General features: G+C 34.9%; 8 protein-coding genes across 8 annotated transcripts; 4 read left to right on the forward strand and 4 right to left on the reverse strand.

The window, feature by feature from the left end:
• Nucleotides 1–126: 126 nt before the first annotated feature.
• PRO2 (glutamate-5-semialdehyde dehydrogenase) lies at nucleotides 127–1,497 on the reverse strand (the record flags this gene model as incomplete). The annotated part of the gene is made up of 1 exon (XM_071053487.1): nucleotides 127–1,497. One exon carries the CDS (start codon nucleotides 1,495–1,497, stop codon nucleotides 127–129), a length of 1,371 nt encoding a protein of 456 aa, XP_070910895.1.
• Nucleotides 1,498–2,474: 977 nt separating this feature from the next.
• Nucleotides 2,475–7,178, forward strand: MYO2 (myosin 2; the record flags this gene model as incomplete). Its single annotated transcript, XM_071053488.1, has 1 exon — nucleotides 2,475–7,178. The coding sequence occupies one exon, from the start codon at nucleotides 2,475–2,477 to the stop codon at nucleotides 7,176–7,178; it is 4,704 nt and encodes a 1,567-aa protein (XP_070910896.1).
• Nucleotides 7,179–7,869: 691 nt separating this feature from the next.
• Nucleotides 7,870–10,029, forward strand: RCO1 (Rco1p; the record flags this gene model as incomplete). Its single annotated transcript, XM_071053489.1, has 1 exon — nucleotides 7,870–10,029. The coding sequence occupies one exon, from the start codon at nucleotides 7,870–7,872 to the stop codon at nucleotides 10,027–10,029; it is 2,160 nt and encodes a 719-aa protein (XP_070910897.1).
• A 199-nt stretch (nucleotides 10,030–10,228) lies between these two features.
• On the reverse strand, nucleotides 10,229–14,032 carry PDS5 (sister chromatid cohesion factor PDS5; the record flags this gene model as incomplete). Its single annotated transcript, XM_071053490.1, has 1 exon — nucleotides 10,229–14,032. One exon carries the CDS (start codon nucleotides 14,030–14,032, stop codon nucleotides 10,229–10,231), a length of 3,804 nt encoding a protein of 1,267 aa, XP_070910898.1.
• Nucleotides 14,033–14,586: 554 nt separating this feature from the next.
• OTU2 (deubiquitinase OTU2) lies at nucleotides 14,587–15,474 on the reverse strand (the record flags this gene model as incomplete). The annotated part of the gene is made up of 1 exon (XM_071053491.1): nucleotides 14,587–15,474. One exon carries the CDS (start codon nucleotides 15,472–15,474, stop codon nucleotides 14,587–14,589), a length of 888 nt encoding a protein of 295 aa, XP_070910899.1.
• Nucleotides 15,475–16,857: 1,383 nt separating this feature from the next.
• RNJ42_03328 (uncharacterized protein) lies at nucleotides 16,858–17,586 on the reverse strand (the record flags this gene model as incomplete). The annotated part of the gene is made up of 1 exon (XM_071053492.1): nucleotides 16,858–17,586. One exon carries the CDS (start codon nucleotides 17,584–17,586, stop codon nucleotides 16,858–16,860), a length of 729 nt encoding a protein of 242 aa, XP_070910900.1.
• Nucleotides 17,587–19,544: 1,958 nt separating this feature from the next.
• On the forward strand, nucleotides 19,545–20,651 carry ADH3 (alcohol dehydrogenase ADH3; the record flags this gene model as incomplete). The annotated part of the gene is made up of 1 exon (XM_071053493.1): nucleotides 19,545–20,651. The coding sequence occupies one exon, from the start codon at nucleotides 19,545–19,547 to the stop codon at nucleotides 20,649–20,651; it is 1,107 nt and encodes a 368-aa protein (XP_070910901.1).
• Nucleotides 20,652–21,530: 879 nt separating this feature from the next.
• Nucleotides 21,531–24,746, forward strand: SEG1 (Seg1p; the record flags this gene model as incomplete). The annotated part of the gene is made up of 1 exon (XM_071053494.1): nucleotides 21,531–24,746. One exon carries the CDS (start codon nucleotides 21,531–21,533, stop codon nucleotides 24,744–24,746), a length of 3,216 nt encoding a protein of 1,071 aa, XP_070910902.1.
• Nucleotides 24,747–24,907: the final 161 nt, after the last annotated feature.

Below are 24,907 nucleotides of genomic sequence, written 5' to 3' on the forward strand. Positions count from 1 at the left end.
CCTGCATAATTTTTAAGCAGAGACTTTCAATTTCATATTATATCATAAATTTATTAAGAATTTTTTATATAACGTTACACGATTATAATTATAAATTATAATCTAAGTTTATTGGGATGAAACTATCTACAATGTGATGTTTTTAACATCAAGATCCTTATGAACAAATGCCTTCTTACCACCAGCACCTAGGTAATCTGAGGCTATTTGACCATTACCTCTGATTTGATATTGATATGTGACCAGACCATCGAGACCAACTGGCCCACGAGCATGAATCTTAGATGTGGAGATACCAACTTCGGTACCGAAACCATATCTGAAACCGTCAGCAAATCTAGTAGATGCATTCCAATAAACACCCGAGGAGTCGATACCCTTCAAGAACTTTTCAGCATCCTCTTCATTCTCAGTAATAATGGCCTCAGTGTGTTTAGAAGAGTGTTCATTAATGTGCTGGATTGCTCCTGTGGTGTTTGGAATGAATTTAACTGCACAATCCAAAGACAAAAATTCCTTGTCAAAGTCTTCAGCTTCATTAGCATCAACAATTTTACTTTTGATGTTGTCAGTCAACTTACCATCTTTCTCTAACTTTTGCAAGAATTTTTCTTTAACATCTGGAGTAGCATGGATTGTGACGCCACCTTCTTCGATCAGATGCAGAAGAACCTCATCCCATTGTGGGAATTGAGGGTTGATAAGCAAAGCCTCCATCGCATTACAACCGGCTGGGTAGTTAGTCTTGGCGTCCAAGACAATTCTCTTAGCCTTCTCTAGATCAGCGGCGCTATCGACGTAGATAGAGCAAATACCATCAGCATGACCTAGGACTGGAATTTTGGTAGTGTTCTTGATCTGTCTAACCAAACTATTCGACCCACGAGGAACAACCAAGTCGATGTATTCGTCCTGTTTTAGTAAATCAGAGATATCTTCTCTAGTCTCCACCAATTGAACAGCGCCCACTGGGACGCCGGTCTCCTCTTGATATTTGGCGATCGTTTCATTTACCACTTTAGCCATAGCCCTAAAAGTATTCACAGACTCCTTACCACCTTTCAAGATACCGGCATTACCAGACTTGATACTTAGGGCGGTGATATTGGCAATGACTTCTGGACGTGATTCGAAGATCACAAGCAAAACACCGACAGGTGCAGTCACCTGGTACAGCATCAACCCTTCATCAATCTGTCTGGCCATCTTAACCTTACCAACAGGGTCCTCCAAATCGGCTACATCTTTGATACCTTGCAACATAACCTCAAACTTGTCACCTTTGAACAAGTCTAACCTCTTCACCATCGAATCAGCAAGCCCAGTCTTCTTTGCCTCCTCTAGATCAACTTTGTTCGCTTGTTCAATCTCAGCCCTAGCCTCAGCTAAACCGTCATGAATGTTGTACAATATCTTGGAGCGATTCTCATCAGAAATAGTCTTTAAAATATTACCAGCTGCACGAGCATGTTTAGCAATTTGTTCAGCAGAAGACATTTTTACTTTAGTTTAATTTTTATTGTATGTGTATTGTTTTTATCTTGTTTATCTTATTATTTGCATATAAAGAATAACGTAATCAATAAATTTCCTATATCAAACATTATCTTTATATACATATATATATGTGAATGTATAAAAAGAAAAGGGAAATAATTATGACGACATTTTATATTTTCTGAATATAAAAAAAGAAAGAAAGAGAAGGATACATATCACAGAATAGTACGTACAACACATCCTAAACAAATCCCACCCCTCTCACCACCACCTGCTTACTAACTCATGAGAAGAGATCACCTGATACTACGTAAAATATTATAAAACATAATCCGGGTAATAACACCAAACCCTAAGACACCCAAAAAAATTTTCTAAAAAAAAGATAGTAACCCTAAAACATGCTACACGAGGAAAGAACACGTTTACAGTGTATAATATATGACGAAGAAGAAGAAAACACGAAAAAAATAACAATACGGCACTTCGGCTGTTTGTGAGTGTATCACGGTATCGCCTACTTTTCTATGTTCCTAGTCTAATCCCAATTATGGTTTCGTTTGTTGTTTTTTACATTCATTATATAGTGCAACAGCAGTTTGTTTCGAACTGGATGTTATGCTGTTCTCGAGCTTGGGTGTGCAGTGCTTGTTAAAACAAAAGACGTTGAGAGGATCTTTTGGTCCACAGAGGTGTTTCGTGTCGATTTATAACAAGAACTCTTGATCAGGTTTTAATATTTATTGTGTGGGGATCATTAGGCTTTTTAAAAGAAACTATTTACCTTGGTTCTTGAACTTGCAAAAAATATCTAAGTAAGAGTGACAAAAAATAGAGTGTATCTAAAATATCAAATCAACCCACAAAATAAGACCAAAACAAATAGACGTTTATAGAAGAGAAAGAAATTACTACACTTTCTTTGATTTTTTTTTTTAATTGATCTTTCTTCTGCTCTTTTTTGTGTGATTTAGATGTCCTTTGAAGTAGGTACTCGTTGTTGGGTTCCTAGTAAGGACCAAGGATGGATTGGAGCTGAGATTACTAAGAACGTTGAAAAAGAAGGTAAATACCATTTGGAGTTGGCATTGGAGGACGGTACTACCACTGAAGTTGATGCTACGGATTTAAACGATGATAAAGATGAGAATTTACCATTATTGAGGAACCCTCCTATCCTGGAGGCCACCGAGGACTTGACCTCACTGTCTTACTTAAATGAACCTGCTGTGTTACATGCCATCAAACAGAGATACTCACAACTAAATATCTACACGTACTCTGGTATTGTCCTTATTGCGACAAACCCGTTTGATCGTGTGGATCAATTGTACTCCCAGGACATGATCCAGGCGTATGCTGGTAGACAGAGAGGTGAAATGGAGCCACACTTGTTTGCTATCGCTGAAGAAGCATACAGACTTATGAAGAACGATAAGCAGAACCAGACTATTGTGGTCAGTGGTGAATCTGGTGCAGGTAAAACCGTCTCGGCTAAATACATCATGCGTTACTTCGCATCAGTGGAAGAAGAGAACTCTGCTACTGTTCAGCACCAGGTAGAAATGTCTGAAACTGAACAGAAAATTTTGGCCACTAATCCTATTATGGAGGCATTCGGTAACGCCAAAACAACTAGGAACGATAATTCCTCCAGATTCGGTAAATATTTAGAGATCCTCTTCGACAAAGAAACTTCCATTATAGGTGCCAAGATAAGAACGTACTTATTGGAACGTTCAAGGTTGGTTTACCAACCGGCCACAGAAAGAAACTATCACATATTCTACCAGATGATGGCTGGTCTATCCCCGGAGGAGAAAAAGTATTTACATTTGAAGGAAGCACAAGATTATTTCTACATGAATCAAGGTGGAGAGACCGCAATTGAAGGCGTAGATGATAAGCAGGAGTATAATATCACAGTGGACGCGCTATCTTTAGTTGGTATCAACGACGAAACCCAAAAGCATATTTTTCAAATATTAGCTGCATTGTTACATATTGGTAACATTGAAATTAAGAAGACAAGAAATGACGCTTCACTATCTTCTGATGAAGAAAATCTGAAAATTGCATGTGAACTGCTTGGTATTGATTCGTTTGATTTTGCTAAATGGATCACGAAGAAGCAAATTATAACTAGATCGGAAAAGATTGTCTCGAATCTAAATTACAATCAGGCATTAGTAGCGAGAGACTCCGTTGCAAAATTTATTTATTCTGCATTGTTTGACTGGTTAGTTGAAAACATTAACACGGTATTGTGCAATCCAGCTGTTAGCGACAAAATAGCGTCTTTTATCGGTGTTCTAGATATTTATGGTTTTGAGCATTTTGAAAAAAACTCTTTTGAGCAGTTTTGTATTAACTACGCCAACGAGAAGCTACAGCAAGAATTCAATCAGCATGTTTTTAAACTTGAACAAGAAGAATACGTCAAAGAGCAAATTGAATGGTCATTCATTGAGTTCAACGATAACCAGCCTTGTATTGACTTAATCGAAAACAAGCTTGGTATATTGTCCTTGCTGGATGAAGAAAGTAGGTTACCTGCTGGATCCGACGAATCCTGGACACAGAAACTATACCAAACCTTGGACAAACCTCCAACTAATAAAGTATTTTCAAAACCTCGTTTTGGCCAGACAAAGTTCGTTGTTAGCCATTATGCTTTGGATGTCTCATATGATGTTGACGGTTTTATTGAAAAGAATAGAGATACAGTGTCAGATGGTCATTTAGAAGTTCTAAAGGCTTCAACTAACGGAACCTTATTAAATATTCTAGAAACCCTAGAGCGTAATGCTGAAAAGCTTGAAGAGGCTAAAAAAGCAGAACAAGAAGGCAAGAAGGCTAAACCGGGTCCTGTCAGAACCGTTCAAAGAAAACCTACACTAGGTTCCATGTTTAAACAATCATTGATTGAGTTAATGGATACTATTAGATCGACAAATGTTCACTACATTCGTTGTATCAAACCAAATAACGAAAAAGAAGCCTGGAAGTTTGATAATTTAATGGTTCTTTCTCAATTAAGAGCATGTGGTGTTTTAGAAACTATTAGAATATCATGCGCGGGTTTCCCATCCAGATGGACTTTCAATGAATTCATTCTGAGATACTACATCTTGCTTCCAGCTTCTGAGTGGTCGTTTATTTTTACCAAAAGTGATATGACTGAGGAAGATGTTATCACTCTGTGTAATAAAATTCTAGATGTTACCGTAAAGGACAAGGAGAAATACCAAATTGGTAACACAAAGATATTCTTCAAAGCTGGTATGTTAGCATTCCTGGAAAAACTCAGAAGTGATAAGATGCATTCTTCTAGTGTTCTAATCCAAAAGAATATAAGATCTAAATACTACCGTAGAGAATATCTGCGTATCATGGCATCTATCCATGGCATTCAAAAACATGCTAAGGGTATGGTCGAGAGAATCAAGGTTGACAATGAAATGAAAAATAGAGCAGCCTTGCAAATACAGTCACGCATCAGAGGCCATTCTCGTCGTACCAATGCTTTGGCCATTTTAGAAAGTATCAAAAGTGTGCAACGTCGTATCAAGAAAGAGCTTTACAGAAAACATGCTCAAGTCAAACAAGAGACGGATGCAGCCACAGTTATTCAAAAGAATATTAGAGGTCTTAAACCAAGAAGAGTGTTTATGGAAGATAAGAGGAGAACAGTTGTGGTACAATCTCTGATTAGAAGAAGATTTGCCCAAAAAACCTTGAAACAGTTGAAGGCTGATGCTAAATCTGTTAATCATCTACAAGAGGTCAGTTATAAACTTGAGAATAAGGTGGTCGAGCTGACTCAAAATCTAGCTGCTAAGGTTAAGGAGAATAAGCAACTTTCAGCTCGTATAGTCGAGTTACAGAAGAATTTGGAGTCCAGTTATGCTTTACAAGATGAACTAGAAACATTAAAGGCTTCCCATGCCAAAGATCTTGAGGAGCAACAGCAGAACTTCAACATTAACGGTAAGCAAATCGAAGAAGAGTTAGAAGAAGCTAAACAAAGCATCGAGAACTATAAATTACAAATTGCTGACATCAATAAGCAATACGAAGAAATCAAAAGTACGTCTCAAGGATACTTGGAACAACTTGACAAGACTAAGGCAGAGTTATTAGAAGTCACCACTTACAATAGCGATCTACAAAATGAAGTGAAATCTCTAAAGGAAGAACTATCTCGTCTTCAAACTCAGATTTCTCTGGGTACTGTTACCGCCAACGTGTTACCACAAACTCCTTCTAAAGAAAATCATATGCAACGGAACATAATCAATAACGCTGACACTTCAATGGGTAATGAACAATTGAATATCAGACCTGTCAATAGTAGAGACGCTGGTAGTGTATCGAATATGGGAATAGACAGTATCACTACTGATCCAAACGCCTTATCACAGATCAACGAAGAGTTATTCAGATTATTGGAGGATATTGATGTTTTAAACAACGAAATCACCGATGGTTTATTGAAGGACTTCCAAGTTCCTGCTGCGGGTGTTGGTATGCAATTGAGTAGAAGAGATGTCGTCTATCCTGCTAGAATTCTGATTATCATCTTGAGTGAGATGTGGAGATTTGGTTTGACCAAACAGAGTGAAGGATTTTTGGCACAAGTTTTAACCACCATTCAAAAAGTGGTCACGACTCTGAAAGGTGCAGACCTAATTCCCTCTGGTGCATTTTGGCTAGCTAATGTCCGTGAATTATATTCTTTTGTTGTATTTGCTCAACATTCCATTCTAACTGAAGAATCTTTCAAGAACGGAATGACCGACGATGAGTACAAGGAATATGTATCGTTAGTTACTGAACTAAAGGAGGATTTTGAATCTTTAAGCTACAATATCTACAATATCTGGTTGAAGAAGTTACAAAGAGAGTTACAAAAGAAGGCAGTCAATGCTGTTGTCTTATCAGAGGCCCTTCCTGGTTTCAGTGCTGGTCAATCTGGTGGTCTTCTAAACAAGATTTTTAGCTCTGGGGAAGAATACACTATGGATGACATATTGACTTTCTTTAATAGCATCTACTGGTCTATGAAATCATTCCAAATTGAAACTGAAGTTTTCCATAAGGTTGTTACAACACTATTGAATTATGTTGATGCAATTTGTTTCAATGACTTAATTATGAAAAGAAACTTTTTATCTTGGAAAAGAGGTTTGCAATTAAATTACAATGTTACAAGATTAGAGGAATGGTGTAAGACGCACGGTGTCCCAGATGGTACCGATTGTTTACAGCATTTAATTCAAACTTCTAAGTTATTGCAAGTTAGGAAATATAGTATCGAGGATATTGATATTCTACGTGGTATCTGCTCATCGCTGACCCCAGCACAATTGCAAAAATTGATCACTCAATACCAAGTGGCAGATTATGAATCCCCAATCCCACAAGAAATATTAAAATATGTTGCCGATATTGTTAAAACAGAGGCATCATTGTCATCCACTAGTAAAGCTCCAACTCACAGTAACGATATATTCATCACCCCAGAAACTGGTCCATTCAATGATCCATTTGCAGACATTGAAACTCATAAATTTGACCAAGTTGAAGCGTACATTCCAGCATGGCTTGTATTACCAACTACAAAGAGGATTGTGGATCTTGTAGCCCAACAAGTGAGTGTACAAGAAAATCAATAGCAGAAAAAACCAGAAAAATAATTTTCACTCGTTAAGTAATTTATTAATTCTTTCTCACATCAAAAAAAAATTCTACTATATATTAACTATAATTAATAATACCCACCACATTAAAAGTTTTACCAATTAATCGTATGGTTAATCATCTAAATTAATTCTATAATAGATAAAATATATCCTCTTACATATTTAAAGGAAGAGAAAAAAGTAAAACAACAAAAAAAAAAAAAAAAAAAAATTACAAAAAAAATTATAAAAAAATAAATTGACGAGAAATCGATAACTTTTTATTTAAAAGGCTTAACATTTCACCCCAAGTGTGCCTCTCTGCTGAACCCGAACCCGAAAATAACGAGTTTAAAAAAACACGTTCCCAAAACCCAGTCCATAAAACAAGCAATACGAATCGGACGTGCCAAGGACGAGAAAATAACTGAACAAAAAACTCTTGGGGGAATCCAATTATTAAAACACCTTCAAACTACACTAATTGGTTAATTAATTAAGGATTAGGATTGATTTTGCTTTCGAAACGTACTATACAGAGTTTAGCCTATACTATTACTGCAACAACGTATAAGAGATTAACATTAACATAATAGACACCAGAAGTTTTTTTTCTGAATCGAAAGTCATATACTAAAGTAGCATTTTCGTACACCAAAAACAACTCTAAGGTCAATTATTTATTATGACTAGCTCTGATGGCAGCAACAGCAGTTCAACTTTCGGTAATGAAGTGAAAAAGAATGGAAGGAAAAATTTTTCAAGAAGGCAGTCGTTGAGATCGTCTTCCACACCTCCTTTAACCTCATCGTCCAGTGATAATAATTCTGTTTCGACGCCAGGCTCGAACTCATTGTCTCAACAACAGAAAATTGGGTCAAGTGGTGTAGAAACAGCCAATAAAATCCAAACAGAACTATCTCCTAGTAATGGTAATAATATGAATACCAGTGGAAGGTCACGACCTAAACGATCAACATCACAGAACGTTGATTATGATTTAAAGAAAAGAAAGATTATCAAAGTGGAACTGTCCCGGAAAACAGGTGAGGGTACATCATCAAACACCATGAATCAAAGAGGTGGAAGTAACACATCAATAGAGGAATATGGGCCCCAGGAGAAAAAGCAAATCTTAGAGTATGATAAGAGAGGAAAGTTGATTAATGTTAATGAGCCACCTATCATAGAAACGGTAAATGGGGCTAATGGAGTACCCTTGGGTCAATTTCCCTCAGATAAAACGAAAAAGGAGTATCTATGGAGCTTTAAAAAATCTATATCCCCTACTTTTCTACTAACCACTAATAATGAGTCGAATAATGAAAATAATAATAAACTTCCTATATCTCAACAAATTGAGGAATTGATAGTGCAGGCTAAAATCAATACCAACAAGGATAAGGAGTTGGCATCCACAAGCAACATGAGACATACTGTAAAAACAAATAGAAAAACAGACCCAGTATTAATACCGAAAGGTATCAACTTGCACAATCCCCACGTCAAAACGAAAACAAAAGACAATAATGCATTTGCTTCAACAACCAAATTGATCGGACAAAATCGTGTTGCACAAATGGATGAAACAAAGACAAAGCGTCCTACACCAAACAACACACAAGAAATCGAGAATGACGACTTTTGCTCTGCATGTTTTCAAACAGGGTCATTTCTATGTTGTGATACTTGTCCTAAATCCTTCCACTTCCTATGTCTAAATCCTCCATTAGATCCTGATAATTTGCCAGAAGGTGATTGGTCATGTCCACAATGTGTGATGAAACATAGGTATACGAATCATGCGCAATTAATAAAGGCTCAAAACTTATTTGTCAATCAATATCCAAAGGGCAAGAGACTGTTCGGCAAACTTCTCTTTACTCTCCAAGGAACGAATCCTCTACAATTTAGTCTACCTAACAATATAAAGGAAACCTTTCAATCGGTCAAAACAGGTCCGAGGGGACAATATAGTGATAACTCTGAGAAAGAACCTCTTACAGACAAGCAAATTTTTCATTCTCCTTACGGTCAAAGTATAACAAAACTTGACTCTTATAATGCTGATGTACATATAGATCCTGAAACTGGTAAAATTTTAACCTGTTATAGATGTGGTATTACGAGACTGGGTTCTTGGTCACATCCAGAAGAATCTCGATTACTAATAAAATGTGACTATTGTAATACGAGATGGCATTTAGATTGTGTCCCTGATGTACCCAGAGCCTCATTAAAAAACTTAGGTTCCAAGTGGCAATGCCCGCTACATTCTGAGCCTGTACGAATTACTACTTTTGAAGACAAAGCTACAAATAAAAAGATAAGAAAACTCTCAAAAAATCAGAAATACTTGCGGCCATTGCAGAGTTGCGGGTTCAAGAATGACGGGGATATAGAGATTGCATTAGATGAATTCTCAGCACCACCTCCACGAACTATGAAAAATATAAACCTTAAATACAAGTCCATTCCTGTTTTAGATGAATCCGGAGTTAAACTGGATTTCCTGGATAAACTTCAACGAGTTAAGTTTAACGAAATAAGCAGTAAAATTAAAGAACAGGGCGAAGTCCTCGAGAAAGTAATACGTTGTGCTAAACAAGATGAAAAAGAAGACATTTTGGCTCTTCTACATATGAAATTTGATAGTTCATCACAGCTACAAAAATTATGGGATTTTAAGGAACTAACTACGAAAGTTGGGATAAAATCTGAAGCAGGTGAGAATCTTAGTGATATAAAACAGGAAAATGATACACAAGCACTATTAGCACTTAAGCATCTTATAGAATCCAAACCTAAAGATGAAGTAATAAGATTTTTTAATTTGACCGAATAGACCATTCTAAGACTAAGATATTTACAAGAAAATATGAATAATTTAAACACAATATCCACATATATTATTATTTAAATATAAGCATTTAAATTATAAACTGCATAAAATCGTCATATAGTTCATCGTTAAGCTATTCATTGATAAATATGGGCAGGTGCAACATTTTAATAGTTATATATCGGCAAGTAAGTTATACCAATTATTCATCTTCGTTGTAGTCTACTTCTTTTCGAGATCTGGAACTTTTACGCACAGGCATGTTGGAGATGTCCCTTTCTGTTCTAGTTGATCCATATACTATATCGTCGTCAGAATCTTCAGCATCTGACTTATTGAATTTCACATTTTTTCTAGTTCCGCTACTCTTATTTTTTTTTGGACTCTGTTCATCTTTGTATTCTGTTTCTAGAAGACGTTTTTGAGATCTCTGCTTCTGAGTGTGTGACGCATGGATTAACTTCCCAACCTTAGCGTAAACATTTCCTCTTAATTTTTCTGTATATCTATCGCTCAAGAAATTCCTAAAGGTTGATTGGGCATCTTCCGCATTTGCAAAAGGTATAAATAGATCGCTTGGAAGGTTCAATTTCCCAGGGTAGGCATTGTGTTGCCAGGACCGTTTTTCTTTCAGTATTAACAGAATCATCTGAGATAATTCACCAATAATATATATATATTGATGAGGTTTTAAGGTATCGTGTGAATTTGTATTATCTTCACTGTCAAATCTTTCGTCATCTTCAACAGAAATATCTTGATAGTTCTTTATTCTTTCTGAGAGATAATATAAAAGGCTAAAGTTTTCTTGAGTAGCAATGGAGTCAAAATAGAAGATCAAATAATCCACTGCAGTAGCTAACGAAAGTAACGTCTCCTCGTCATTAGCTTGTAGGCCTTCCACAATATCAGGATGATGAGCAATTGCATGAATCAATCTTGGTAGAACCCTCTCAAAAAAGGTCCCTTTCTTGAAGGAAGGTTTGGTGCATGTATAATTTACCCATATTTTTGTGTTAACTTTCAATTCTTCATCAGGTTCATATGCTGTAAAAAATATCAAAGGTAGGAATTTAATGGATATCAACTCGCAAGAAATCGAGTCTTTTAATTCTTCAAGGAATCTTTTACGAACATCTAAGGATTCGTCTTCAACTATATTTACCAATTTTCCAATATCAGTAGACTTAATACAAGAATTTAAACGGGACACTCTTGCAACTTTTAGAATCTGCAAACCTGCGGCCAATCTTAATCTTGTTTGATAATTTTCTGGAGTTGGTGGACTATCCGAGGATTCAGAAATCAATTCACCACCACTAGCGATCATATAAAAAAATAGCTTCAAAGTCTTAGCAGTAAAGGAACTAGCAATATCGTCTTCTTCAAAATCATCACTGAAAGATCTTAGTTTATTGGTTAGTAGTTTCAGGGTAAAAAGTTTATTCGCCAGGGTTTTGTATTTGAGCGATTCTGCATCATCATATTCAATCCACTCGTTTCCTTGTTGGTTTTCTAAGTTCCTATTTGCCAGTAATATATTTTTTATCAAGTAGGAGATAATATTTGTTGACTCTTCTTCGATGATGTTAGGTGCGAATTTAAAAATTTCGGTTATTACTGCCAAATGTGCCGTAAATAGAGTATCATCGGTTATTTCTAACGGCAGTATCTTTATTTTGATACTTTTTAATCTTGTCTCACGTTCGGGTGATAATGAAATCAATTTTGTCGCGTATTTGGCCAATTGTGGATTCTCTGATAAGGCAAAGTCCTGTAACTTGCCCATCAATAATGGATCCTCAAAACTAAAGTTATCCTCCACTGATTTAGAAATTTTATAAAGTGTTTTCACAGCCTCTACTGCCATTGTTTGGCTACCTCTTGAATCCAAATTCTCAATTGAAATTACTGTATCCTTCAAATTCTTTAACTGATCTTTAAATAAAGTAGGACTTATTTTTGAGATTTCATCTATTAGTCTTCTCTTTAGATCAGTTTCTGCTTCACTTTGAAATAAACTGTCATCTAGAAATACGCTAATATTAGAAATGTTGAAGATTATAGGAGATGACCGTAATAATAAGGCTTTCATTTCTTGTGATATATCTCTAGGAACAATTGTGGAAGCAATTGGAACAGCATATTTTTTATAAAGATTATTGTCACTCAACTTCTCTACCAACTCGTTGAAACTATTTCTAAATGTGGAAAATGTAGCATTTCCTTTGACACAATTCTTTAAAAGAAAATATATCCTTTTGTCGTTAATTTCTTTCACAGTTTCTAGAACCTCAGCTACCTTTATAGGATCTGCCATCGTAGATGATAGCCAATCTATGGTCTTGTTGTATTTTTGGATCAAGTCTAAATCTTCTTTATTAGTTGGCTGATTTAATAGTTCGCAGAATTCTACATATTTACTCATAGCAATCGAGCATGGAACTTGTCTCTTGTTAAATGCGATAAACGAAGAGAAGGCTTTTTTGTCTAGATGAGAAACAACTGTAAGTAAGTTATTAATCCTTTTCCTATCATCTACCTCAAAAGGAAGTAGATATGTAAAAATAACCTCATCAACAAGTTGATTGATATGCACATCATTGATATAGTAAAGATTGAATAGCACCGATGGGATACTGTCAACAATTTTCCAGATATCAGAATCATGCGAATCCCTATCTATCTCCTTCAGAGAATTATAATAGAACTTACCAGTGGAATGTATACATAGGTCTCTGATTTCTCTGTTTTTCTCCCTGGTTAGATGTATTAATGACTTATACACTGAAATATTAGCGATATTTTCCCATATAGCTTTGGTAGGCGATGATTCAAATATCTGAACAGATAATCTCCTAACTGTAGGGTCCGCATCAATGAAGGTTTTGGCTAAACCGTGTCCTAAGTCATTGGAAATATCATTTCTAGCCGTGAGAATGTCTGGTATGCTCGAAATCCATTCCACCCTAACATCAGCACTTATATCAGCAATTTTTGTCATCCAAACCTTGAAAGTATCATTGTGAGCAACAACAAAGTTGCTCTTGGAATTTAAAGCAAGCATTTTCCCAACGAGCCTAGTGGCTAGTTTTCTTATTATTTCATTTTCTGATGTAAGTTCATGGTATACAAATCCGATTACTGATAGTACTAAATCTGGAACTATCTCCCAAAGTCTTAGGACAAGTTTATGGAGCTTTTCTGTAGTAACTATTAGTTTGGTGCTTATTTCATATACGTCATCTCCATTTTTCTCATTTGTTACATTATAGAGAATTTCGGAATAATATTTTGTTAGGAACCTGCTCATTCTACTAGAATATGATTCACAAAGAATAAGACTGATCTCATATCCACAGTTTGAAGCAATTCCTAGACCTTTGGGAACCGTATTTGGATTGAACGTTAGAAATTTATTGAATATTAATTTTAGAACACTTAATGGCATATTGTCGAATTCTGATACAACTTCACCCAGGATCCCACCAATTACGTGATATAGCTTTGATTGAAAGTTTTTTGAGTCGTCATAGAAAATTTCAAATAGTTTTAATAACAATTTTTCGGAATTGGGAAGATCAGTGATAAGGACTATTGATCTGTATTCTAGTAGTTTCGTGATTAGATAGTTCTGTTGGATGTAGTAACCATTATCTGGATCTCCGAGTAATTCAAATTGGGAAAGAACTAACTTAAAAATATCAGTTAATTGCACATCTGTATATGGTGCATCTGGTGCATATAGTCTCAAAATATCACTCAGACAACAAGCTGTGAAGGCCCTTATACCGATATCTTTATGTCTTAATAACTTTTGATTTATAAGATCAGTACGGTATTTGTCTAAACTATTCAAATCCACTTGTTCCTGAGTAAATGAAGCCAGTTCCTCATGTAGATTTCCTAATCTATTTAGAAGTTCATTAGTCGAAATTGAGTTCTCTAAAGTAGACAGTACTGGTTTGTTAAACCGCAGTTTTGTTAATCCTGCTTGTGAAACCATGATTCTATGTGATAATAACCCTTCTTATGATATTTTCTAGGGATTTAGACCAGCCTAGATTATCTATATCAATCTAAACTCGATTTGGATTAGGCTTTGTGGGTTTTGTCAATGTTAAATAAACGCATTACTATGCTTATTTACTATACATCTTTCATAAAAAAAAAAAAAAAAAAAAAGATCCAAATAACTTATTAATATTGTTAACGCGACGCGTTTTCTTTTCTTTACCCGGATTTTAGGATTTTGTAGTGGAGACGTCAAGAAACAGATAAATGTATCATCTCTAACTTCATTGTTATTGTATCTAAATTCAAGTATGAATTAACTACTAAGGTAAGGTAAAGTCTAAAAATACTAGAGTATCTTTATTATTTCTCAACTTATTAAGAAAATTATTTATAACATATTATTCATCTGGAGCCTGTTGTGGTTAAGTTAAAAGACAGCAGAGTTAATGATATATCTTTTAGTCAGGAAGGTTTACGATATCTGCTAAATTTAAAAGGAGGGATTTTGCTGTTAAAAAACATATATAAAACTATCTAGTCCTCTCATTCGTCCCTTAGTGAATTATAGTGCTCACCTAATGCATATGAATGCTTGTAGTACACCAGTTTAAGTTCTGGATTTGAGCCTTCTTGATTGACGATATGTACAGCTCGTCCCGCCATTAAGACTGATATAGGACAGTCTAATACTTTTGCAAGAGCTAATATTTCAATTTCTCCACCCCATTTTGCAGTACTTCTCATTTCCTCAGTATATTCATTTATATCTTTCAATGACATTGTGGCTTCGTCAAAAAGGTATGGAATGAAGTCATCTTTATTCTCTATAATGTAATCACATGCCAAATTTCTCAGCTTGTATACATCCAGATCTTCTGAGATAGTGACTCCGCTGTGGCGTGTTTTAATTTGATCTAGGACAGAGGCGAACAGACAATGACCATCCGGTTGAATATCATAAGGTTTTAATTTTTTTACCTGACAAAGTTCTAGAATGGCTTCGTTTTCAATCTTCTTAAAGTCAGGTTGAGCATCCGCTTCTTTCTGTGCCTCCTCTTTCATTCGTGTAATCTCAGCTTCTCTTTTCGCCAGTTTCTCCTTTTGTCTATTCCTCCTTTTTTTTGGTTGCTGTTGGACAGCTCGGCTATTGCCAACCACTTGTTCAACAGGGGTCTCAGGTTTGTTTTCTAATTGCAATTGCTCCAATAGTTGCTCTGGAGAAACATCTCCAGAATCCTCCCCAGCACTTTCTTCAAATGCTTTCAATTCGTCTTCATGTTTCAACCTGAGTTCTTCCTCCAATTGTAGGCATTTATTATTCACTTCTTTCCTTTTAGACTTTGTAGCCTGTTTCTTCATACCTGTGATTTTATTCTGCAGGTCTTTCTTCTCTTTGCGATGTCTCGCCAGCACTTCATCCTTGGAATCCATAATTCAATAGTCTTTATCAAAATTTTACAATTAAATTAAGCAAGAAAATAAAAATCCACCACAGTTTTTACCAGCTTGTGTATTAATAGTTAGCTTAGTATAATGATAATCACATCAATATCCATGTTAGTATTTTCATACAAATAGCTCATCGGATTCTAGTGCCTCTTCATTTTATTTTATTTTTCAATTTTTTTCAAAAGCGCAAAAATACCTTTAGACTAAAAAAAAACCATAACCTGCGTATGTTTCAGTGCGAGTATAGTTGATAGCAAAAATCAAATTGAAATTATTCAGTATTATATTTTAGAATTATCAATTCTTTGCTAACTACTTGCCATAAATTTATAGTCTTATATTCTGTACATTTGCCATGTTAGAAAAGACAACCCTAAATAAGAATTAATAAACATATATAAAAAATAAAAAATGAATTAAAACGAACTATAAACAATAACTATATGTACAGTTACCACCATTAAAAAGGTAACGGCGATAATTATTTAGGTAAAAGTATTAAATAAAAATTGACCTTCCGCAGTTAAACATCCACAAAAATTAGCTGGATTTCTAGATGGCCTAGTACTAAAAACAAAAAATAAAAAAAAAAAAATGAAGCGTAAAAGAAAAAACCTTAAAAATAAGGTACCTCTTCTTTTCAAGCTTCATGCTCGTTTTTTTTAAGTATTTTTGAGATTATTACCTTATTTATACCATTTTGAGAATTGCTAGAATTTTGGACACGATATAATTCTGTACCAGCTAAAGAATGGCCAACTAATAAGAAATTAACAGAAAATATTTTTTTTTATGTGATTTTTTAAATTTTTTTTTGTTATAGCTTTACAATTTTTTCTTAATATTATTATATTTTTTTAATTTAAAACTTTTCATTCGCTTTACAATGACTTTAGATGACTTTAGTTAATTATCCCTGATATATTTTTTTATTTTTTTTTTTTTCTAATTCAAATTAATAATCATTTAAGTTAAAGAAGACCTCTATGCAATAAATAATTACTAAACAAAACTATTATAATTGGTTCCTCTAAATTCAAACCAAAACTTAACTAACTATTACAGTTTCGAATAAAAAAAAAAGTATAAAAGGATGCCAAATTTTTGACTTTCTTTTAATAATTTTTTTCCATTTTTATTTTAATTATTTGTAATAATTAATATTTATCATTGATTTTGATTTAATAAGAGGTTGCCAGTCACTTGACTGGCCAACTATAATAATTAAAAAAAAAAAAAAAATTAAAAAAAAATGATGAAAAATACAATGAAAACAACTATCATAATTGAAATGAAAAGAGGTGGTGATTAAAACGATTTTTTTTTTTTAAAAACAGTTAGAAGAAGAACAGAGCTGCAGTGCATTTAGATTAGAAGCAAGGCAGCGGCAGCTGCTAAACCGGCTGGTACACCATATGTCAACATTCTTTGTGCCCCATTATCAGATTGAATGGGTGGAACATTAGAAGCCGAAGCTTGGATTTGTCCATCATCAATTTGAGAGACAGGAACACCAGTACTCTTGATAGTGGTTGGAGAAACAGTATTATGGGTGACAGATGATAGAGAGCTTACAGAATCTGTGGTGGAAGACACAGTAACAGTCGTAGTTGACGAGGGGGAAGAAGAATCAGGTATGAAATCTGCTACAACATCTGCACCAGTGGTTGATTGAGCTCTTAATACAACAGAAGAACCATTACCATTTGTGGTTAGTTGCCAGGTAGTGGATCCGTCAATTGGTGTTGCAATGAAAGATTCACTGTTCAAGTACATCAAATGACCATTCTTGATTGAAAAACCAACACTGGCCTCTGCACTTGAGGTTAACTTTATGACACCTGTAGGACCTTCGACGGTAAAGTATTCACTGCCATCAGCAGATTTTAGTTTACCATTGTCAGTTACAACAAGTGTCAAAGCTGAGGACGTGTTATGTCCTAAAACCAAGTTATTATTGGCATCGACGGCACCAGACGCATATTGCAAGTCGGTCCCAGACGCAATGGAAACTATTCCAAATTGCTGGGAATCAGCGACTATTAATTTAGCTAGAGCAATCAAAGCAATTAAAATTGGCTTACTGAATCTCATCTTTTATTTTTTTTGTTTTTATTTGGTCTTTTTTTTTTTATTATAATTTAATAATAAAAAAATCTTTGATAAAAAGAAGCTATAAAACAATATTCACTTGCAATTCTCGGCGCTATTTATACAATTTCAAAAGTTTTGCCCTTTTTTGTGGCTTACTTATTTTTTTGATCTTCATGTTATGTTATGTTTATTATTTTTGTGTCGCTGGCCAGAAATAATTTTATTTGATCCTACGTTCCGCTACCATTTGATAGAAATTATTTTTTTGCATTTTTTTGTTCTGTTTTGGCATTTTTTTTATGTGAATCTTATTTCACATTAATGACTTCATGACATATATATAGTTGTAAATAATAATAATTTTTTTTATATAGATTTAATATTAATATTTTTTTTAATAAAACCATTTAATACGAACACATGTGACCTTCGTCTTTTTATTATTTTTTCCCTTCAACTTACTGTTTGTGTGTTATTTATCATATTTCATGCAAGGTACTATTTTGACTTGTTAGGCATATTTTAGAATGCGTTAGGTAGATCTATAGAATAGTTGGTTTTATGACAGTGTTAATAAAACGGATTTATCATGAAGCTGACTCTTACCGACTTCAATAGGTCATATCAATCGGTTGTCAATGTGCACTTTAAGCTCACGTTCCTTTTTTTTTTTATTTATAATTTTCTAATATCGCTTTTTTATCTATTTAGCACATATTACGTTCAATCTCTTTCAATTGCTTGTACCAGTGGCCTAGGTAAAATCACATATACAAGAAAAAACAATAAACAATGGGCGAGAAGAAAAAAACTTTTTGCTACGTCATTTACTCTACGTTATTAACGGAAGTGCCATCATATCTTTCAATATTAATTTATACTTTACTCTGCCTGTTTAGTTTCTCACTGATAACATTTGATGTGGGCTCTATACATTTGCATAAGTGTAAAGTGGATTTAGTAACATGACCTCTGTTTATCGAAACAGCGGAATCGCTTGTGAAATACGAAGTTTTTTTTTTTCTTCGTATCATTTTATTTTTTTTTTTAATTACTTCTTCTAAGGCACCTTCTACGTTGAAATTTAGACTTCAGGCTTACAATGCTCACCCAATCTGCCGACGGCATCTCATGGTTCACTTCTCATTCAGCCCTGCGTCACTTTGCAGAAACAAATTGAAAAAGGTCTCTTTTAACATTGTTGCAATCCTGTCTACAGGCTGAATGGAGTAGAGTTAGAGAGCTATTGCAGTTCATTGTGCCTTAAAGAAAACAAGAAAAATACACCTTGCAAATCGCAATGGAAATTTTACTTCTTTATTTGTCATTTGGAAAAATATACTAAAAAGAAATGAAGGTAAAAACACTACATTTATAGCGAACTCGGAGAGACAGAAATGCCTTGATATCAAAGGGGAGGAGGACAAGACAGGTTCAGAAAATAATCTGAGAACTAAACAAAAAAAAAAACTCCCCTCTTTTTTTTCCCTTAAAACACCCAACCTTGTTACAGCAATTCATAGTTTTGTTATTGTTCTAAACATCGACTACACAGGAGCATTTTATTTTTTTTTCAATGTATGAAGTAAGCCGTGATGGCTTGCTCAATTATAATTTTTATCAAAATGCATCAAGGTAAGGTGTAGAAGGACTTCCCCTCTTATTTACTCCTTTTCTTTCTTTTTTCTATTGTTGATTTCTTTGTCCTATTCGTTGCAACACCTAAAAATATACAATTACATTTTATTTTCTATGTTTTTGGAAAATCTACTAATTTATATATAAATATATCCTAACTTGACCAGTAAGCTTGCGCAATAGGGGCCTTCTTCTCAATTGCACTCTATTTCAAAAAAAAAAAAATTAAGAAGAATAAAAGAAGAATCAAAGGTTCAATTTTATAAATATTATACTAATCATATAATAGATATAGAATAAAAAAACAATTATAACCAAAGATGATGCTATCCAGAGTCACAACAAGACTAGCCTCCAGGAATTTCCTGAGGTTAAGCTCAACAGCTATTCCTAAAACACAAAAGGGTGTTATCTTCTATGAACACGGTGGTAAGCTAGAATATAAGGATCTAGAAGTCCCAAAGCCTAAACCTAATGAGATTTTGATTAATGTTAAATACTCAGGTGTCTGTCACACTGACTTGCACGCATGGAAGGGTGACTGGCCATTGGACTCTAAGCTTCCTTTGGTTGGTGGTCATGAAGGTGCTGGTGTCGTCGTTGCCAAGGGTGCCAATGTAAACAACTTCGAAATCGGTGACTTGGCTGGTATCAAGTGGTTGAACGGATCCTGTATGGCTTGTGAGTACTGTGAACAAGGTAACGAATCTAACTGTGCTGAGGCAGACTTGTCCGGTTACACACGTGACGGTTCTTTCCAACAATATGCTACTGCTGATGCTATCCAAGCTGCTCAGATACCTAAGGGTACTGACTTGGCTGAAATTGCCCCAATTCTATGTGCAGGTGTCACTGTTTACAAGGCTCTAAAAGAATCTAATGTTAAGCCAGGCCAATGGGTTGCCATTTCTGGTGCTGCCGGTGGTTTGGGTTCCCTAGCCGTACAGTACGCTAAGGCCATGGGTATGAGAGTTTTGGGTATTGATGGTGGTGCCGAAAAGAAGAAATTGTTCGATTCTATTGGTGGTAACCACTTCATCGACTTCTTGGAGACAAAGGACCTTGTCAGTGCCATCCAAGAGGCTACTAACGGTGGCCCACACGGTGTTATCAATGTTTCTGTCTCTGAAAAGGCTATTGGCCAATCTGTCGAATACGTCAGACCATGTGGTACTGTTGTCCTTGTTGGTCTACCAGCAGGTGCTGTCGTCAAATCAAGTGTCTTTAACCACGTTTTGAAATCCATCAATATTAGGGGTTCTTACGTCGGTAACAGACACGACACCAGAGAGGCCATTGAATTCTTCACTAGAGGTAAAGTCAAGTCTCCTATCAAGGTCGTAGGTTTATCTCAATTGCCTGAAGTCTACAAACTAATGGAAGAAAACAAAATTGTTGGTAGATACGTTGTGGACACTTCTAAATGAGCACAATTAAAAAAAAAGAAAAAAATAGTAAAAAAAAAAGAAGAAGAAGCTAAACAAATTAAAAGTTTTATGAAGTTTATTGTTTTTTGTTTGTTTATTATTTGTTAATGATTATGACCCATCTTTAGTTTCAAATTTTTTTTTTTTTTTTTTTTTAATATGTTTATTATTTTCATTATTATTATATTGTTCTTTTTTTATATGAAAAAAAATAAAAATCAACAATTTAAGAATATTAATACATTGACTCTAGTCTTTATTATCAAGGTAATATTCTACTAAAAAAAATCTTCAATTCCTATTCAAAGAAAAAAAAATCACTGCATTATATTTTGTATGTCCTTAAACCTTTGTTTTAGATTATTATTATTATTATTAGATATGCTCTTTCATTTCATAGTATTTAATTAAATATACACTTCCTTTATGATATAATTTTTGGTCTATCAGAAACAATCTAATTAAAGTATTTTCATAATTAAATTAATATAATCCATTTGTTATTCTCACGGGTCACGTTTACGAACACCGAAAAATACGAAAAAACAACGAAAATTTAAACTAAGCCGCAAGGGGATTTTTTTTTTTTTTGATTTTTTTTTATCAATAAACAACACCAGGGGATTTTGGGAATTGGATATTCATTATTATTGCTATCACTACATATCTCTGCTGTTGAGATTACTATATATAAGACAATTGATTATAAAGACCAAAGTAAACAGTTATAAAAATAAAATAAAAAAAAAATAAAAAATATTGACATAAAATTTTTTTTAAGGGGAATTGATTAGAAAATAAAAGGGACAGAGTAACTACAAAACAAAAGAGAAGAACAAATTCTCATAGAACAAAAAATAAGGAACAAGTAAGTGAGAGATGTTTAGATCTAGGAATTACAATGATCAGATGAGGCAGGCTAATCCGAGTGCTGTAGCGGCAGCTTCAGCTCTTGGTAATCTTTTCAATACAGGGGAGAAACAACCCTCCAAGCAGCCTGTGAGGTCCTCCTCTATGATGAATATGAGACGTAGTTCATTATTGAGACGTCCGGATAAGCCTCAGGGTAATGGCAGTATGACTGGTGAGAGGAGAGGTTCTTTGATGCAGAAGAAAAACCCTGATAAAAGATACTCCATATCTACGTCCAAACCATCTTCAACTACAAAGACTAGGACTACTAGTTTACCTGGTAAGAGGAATAGCTTGGTTCAAAGAAGCGGGAGTTTTACGAGACAGATGAAGAATGCACAATCCACATTTAACGAGTTTGGTGGTCAGCAGGTAGCTGGTGTTGCCCACACTCCGGTTAATGCCGGCAAGACAGCCGTGAAAATGGTTACCAAATACATTCCAGGGAGAAATGGTCTTATTGCAGTACAAGTTCCAGCAACTGACCAAAAACAAGAGAGAAAGACTAGTAGGAGTAGCTCTCTGAGACGCCCTTCTTCTATGACTTCTAACTCTCAGAAAAATGTTCCTAAAAGAAAAGTTTCGCAACAGTCGTTGCACTCACATACTGCAAGACGTAGCTTGAGTAGTCAACAACAACAGCAGCATCATCAACATCAACAACAATCCCATGACGATTCCGCGAACCCTGAGGATTCTTTCAACAGAGCAGTAGATACCGTTGATTCGTCTGTACCTCTTATTGAAACTTCTATGAGAGAAGAAACCGAACAAGAATTGACCGAAGAACAGAAATTGGAATTGGAGCTTAAGAAGCAAAATATATTATCTGAAATTCAAACTCCAATTACCAACGTTATACCAGAATCTATGGATAGAGGAACTTTGACTGTTGATGACGATGAATCTTCAAGGTCTAATTCGAAGACTGATGAACTACATAATTTACTCGAGGATAGCGTGTACTTGGAGGAGAATATACACTTAGGCCAATCAGGTACTGTTAGTCCAATTGATATGGAACAATTGGATGGTAGTCAAAAGAGAGACTTTATACTTTCTGAAGCTGGAAATGAAGGGTTATCTAAACCACTAAGTCAAAGTGAAGATATAGAAGATAGAGTTGTTATAGAAGCTGATGTAACAGAGGTTGAGGAAGCTAAGGACAGTGATATTGAAAACTTTAATGATGTTGATGTCAAAACTCAGGATTTAGAGTCTGAAACTTATAAAACACTTGAGATTGTTACTGAAGACATTTCAGGAGGCGCTGTATTTGACAAGCCATCTATGGAAATGAATGAAGATGCAGAGAATGTTGTAGCTGAAGAGTCACAAGAGGCTGCTAGTGAAATAGATCAAGCAATAGACCAAATGGAAGAAATTCCTGGAAGTATTAAAAACGAAATGGATGATCTAAAGCAAGATATGAAAAGAGAGACTAATAGTGCTCCTACTAATGACATATCTGTTACAAATTCATCAGTCCCACAGCTTCAGATAAGCGAATTTAACAGTGAACCTGAAACTAAGAACTCAGATTCTCTAGGTAATGCAGATATTGAAGGGGGCAATGCTCTCCTAAAGCAACAAATGTTAGAGGAAAATAGATTAAAGGAGAGTATAGAGAGTTATGGCTATAATAATGAAGAAGAGATGGATAAGGAGAACGACATAACACTTCATAAAGATATTGTTTCTCATATTAAATCTAACGATACTGTAGATTCTGAGGCTATATTTCATGATACTAGTTCTTCTATCAATAATGTTCCAGTAAAAGAACATAAGGAGAAAAGTAGCCCTAAGAAAACTACTTCCTCAGAACCAAAGAATATGGCACAATATCTTAGATCTGCAAACCCCTATCTTACAAGTGGAAAAACTACAATAGCTAAACAGAAAACTCCTACCCCATCGCCAAAAAAAGGTGCTAATAATTTAGCTCCAATGAAGTCTGCTTTAAAAAAATCTGCTAGGCCGCTAAGCACGACATCGTCAGTTTACTCTGATGCTAATTCTCCTGCTGATGGTGTTTATCTTTCGTTAACTACTGCTGAGAATACCAGAATGAATGCCAAAATGACCATAGATGAACCAATTGATTGGAATCCAGAGACTCAAAAGAATGACAAGACAAAAAGAATGAGTATACCTACTAGATCGGCCTCCAGATTGAAAAAGAATACTGATGATAAGACCGGCTTTAATAGAAATAGTAAACAATTACAAGGAACTACTCAAAACCAGCCCTCGATAACAGAACCAACCACTGGTGGTGTGACCAAAAAAGGAATTGTTTCTGCTGCTGCCGTTTCAACCAATTCGAATCAAGCTCTTGCAGAGGAAAAGAATAACAGACAATCGATGCTAAAGAATCGTGCGCTTCAAATGGCGAAACAAGTAGGCTCTAATCCTCGACCAACATCTTCTGTCCCTTCTTCTACTGGTATCCCTGCTGAAGTTCCATCAGAAATCAACCCTCAACTTTATCCTAAAGAACCTTTACAGAAAAAATCTAGTTTTGAAAAAATAAGAAATAATGATAAGAACCTTGGATTTAAGAAGCTGTCACTGAGAGATAGCATGGTGGATGGACTATATAATGACAGCGACATGAATACTGGTTTAAGAGCGAATGTTTCTTCAAACAATTATGTCGAAGAAGCACCTAAATTGAATGGCTCTACATCCAGATGGAAATCTAGATTCCAAGATTCTGACTCTGATGGAGATGTACCAATGAATGCTCAGCAATCAACACCTCAGTCAAAACAAGATGAAAATAAGAATAGCAATGGATTTTCATTGTTCAAGAAGAAGTCTAATAATGGACAAACGTTTTTAAAACCTCCCCAACCAGAATTTACAGATGCGTCCTCTTCAGGTGGCAATAGGATCTCTAGAACCTCTAGTCAAAATGCATCTCCAAATAAATCGATGAACACTAAATTTAGTAAAGGTTCCTTGCGCGCGGCTAGTATGCAAGAGGCTGGTCCATCGATGACAACCAATAGACCAAATATCTATGCTGATATAGAAGCCACAGAAAAAAGAATATTCAGTACTCCAGAAAACCCTGCTTCTCAAAGTAAACCCCAAGGTTTGAATGGTGAAGAGGATGGAGAACATAACGGTTTTGGAAAAAAATTAAAGAAGCTCTTTGGACGTAAGAAACATTGAATTATTATTTATTATTCTGTATTTGTGATATCTTTTGCTTAAGGTAGATTCTCTAAAGATTTTTGTCTCGCATTTCATTTTAAAATATCAAATACCAAACCAAGGGAAGTATGTCGATGTAGTAGTCTTTCATTACTTACCATCAGGTCACCTTGAATTTG

Source organism: Nakaseomyces bracarensis (genome assembly GCF_045282275.1).
Source record: "Nakaseomyces bracarensis strain CBM3 chromosome Unknown Scaff11_0, whole genome shotgun sequence".
NCBI lineage: Eukaryota > Fungi > Ascomycota > Saccharomycetes > Saccharomycetales > Saccharomycetaceae > Nakaseomyces > Nakaseomyces bracarensis.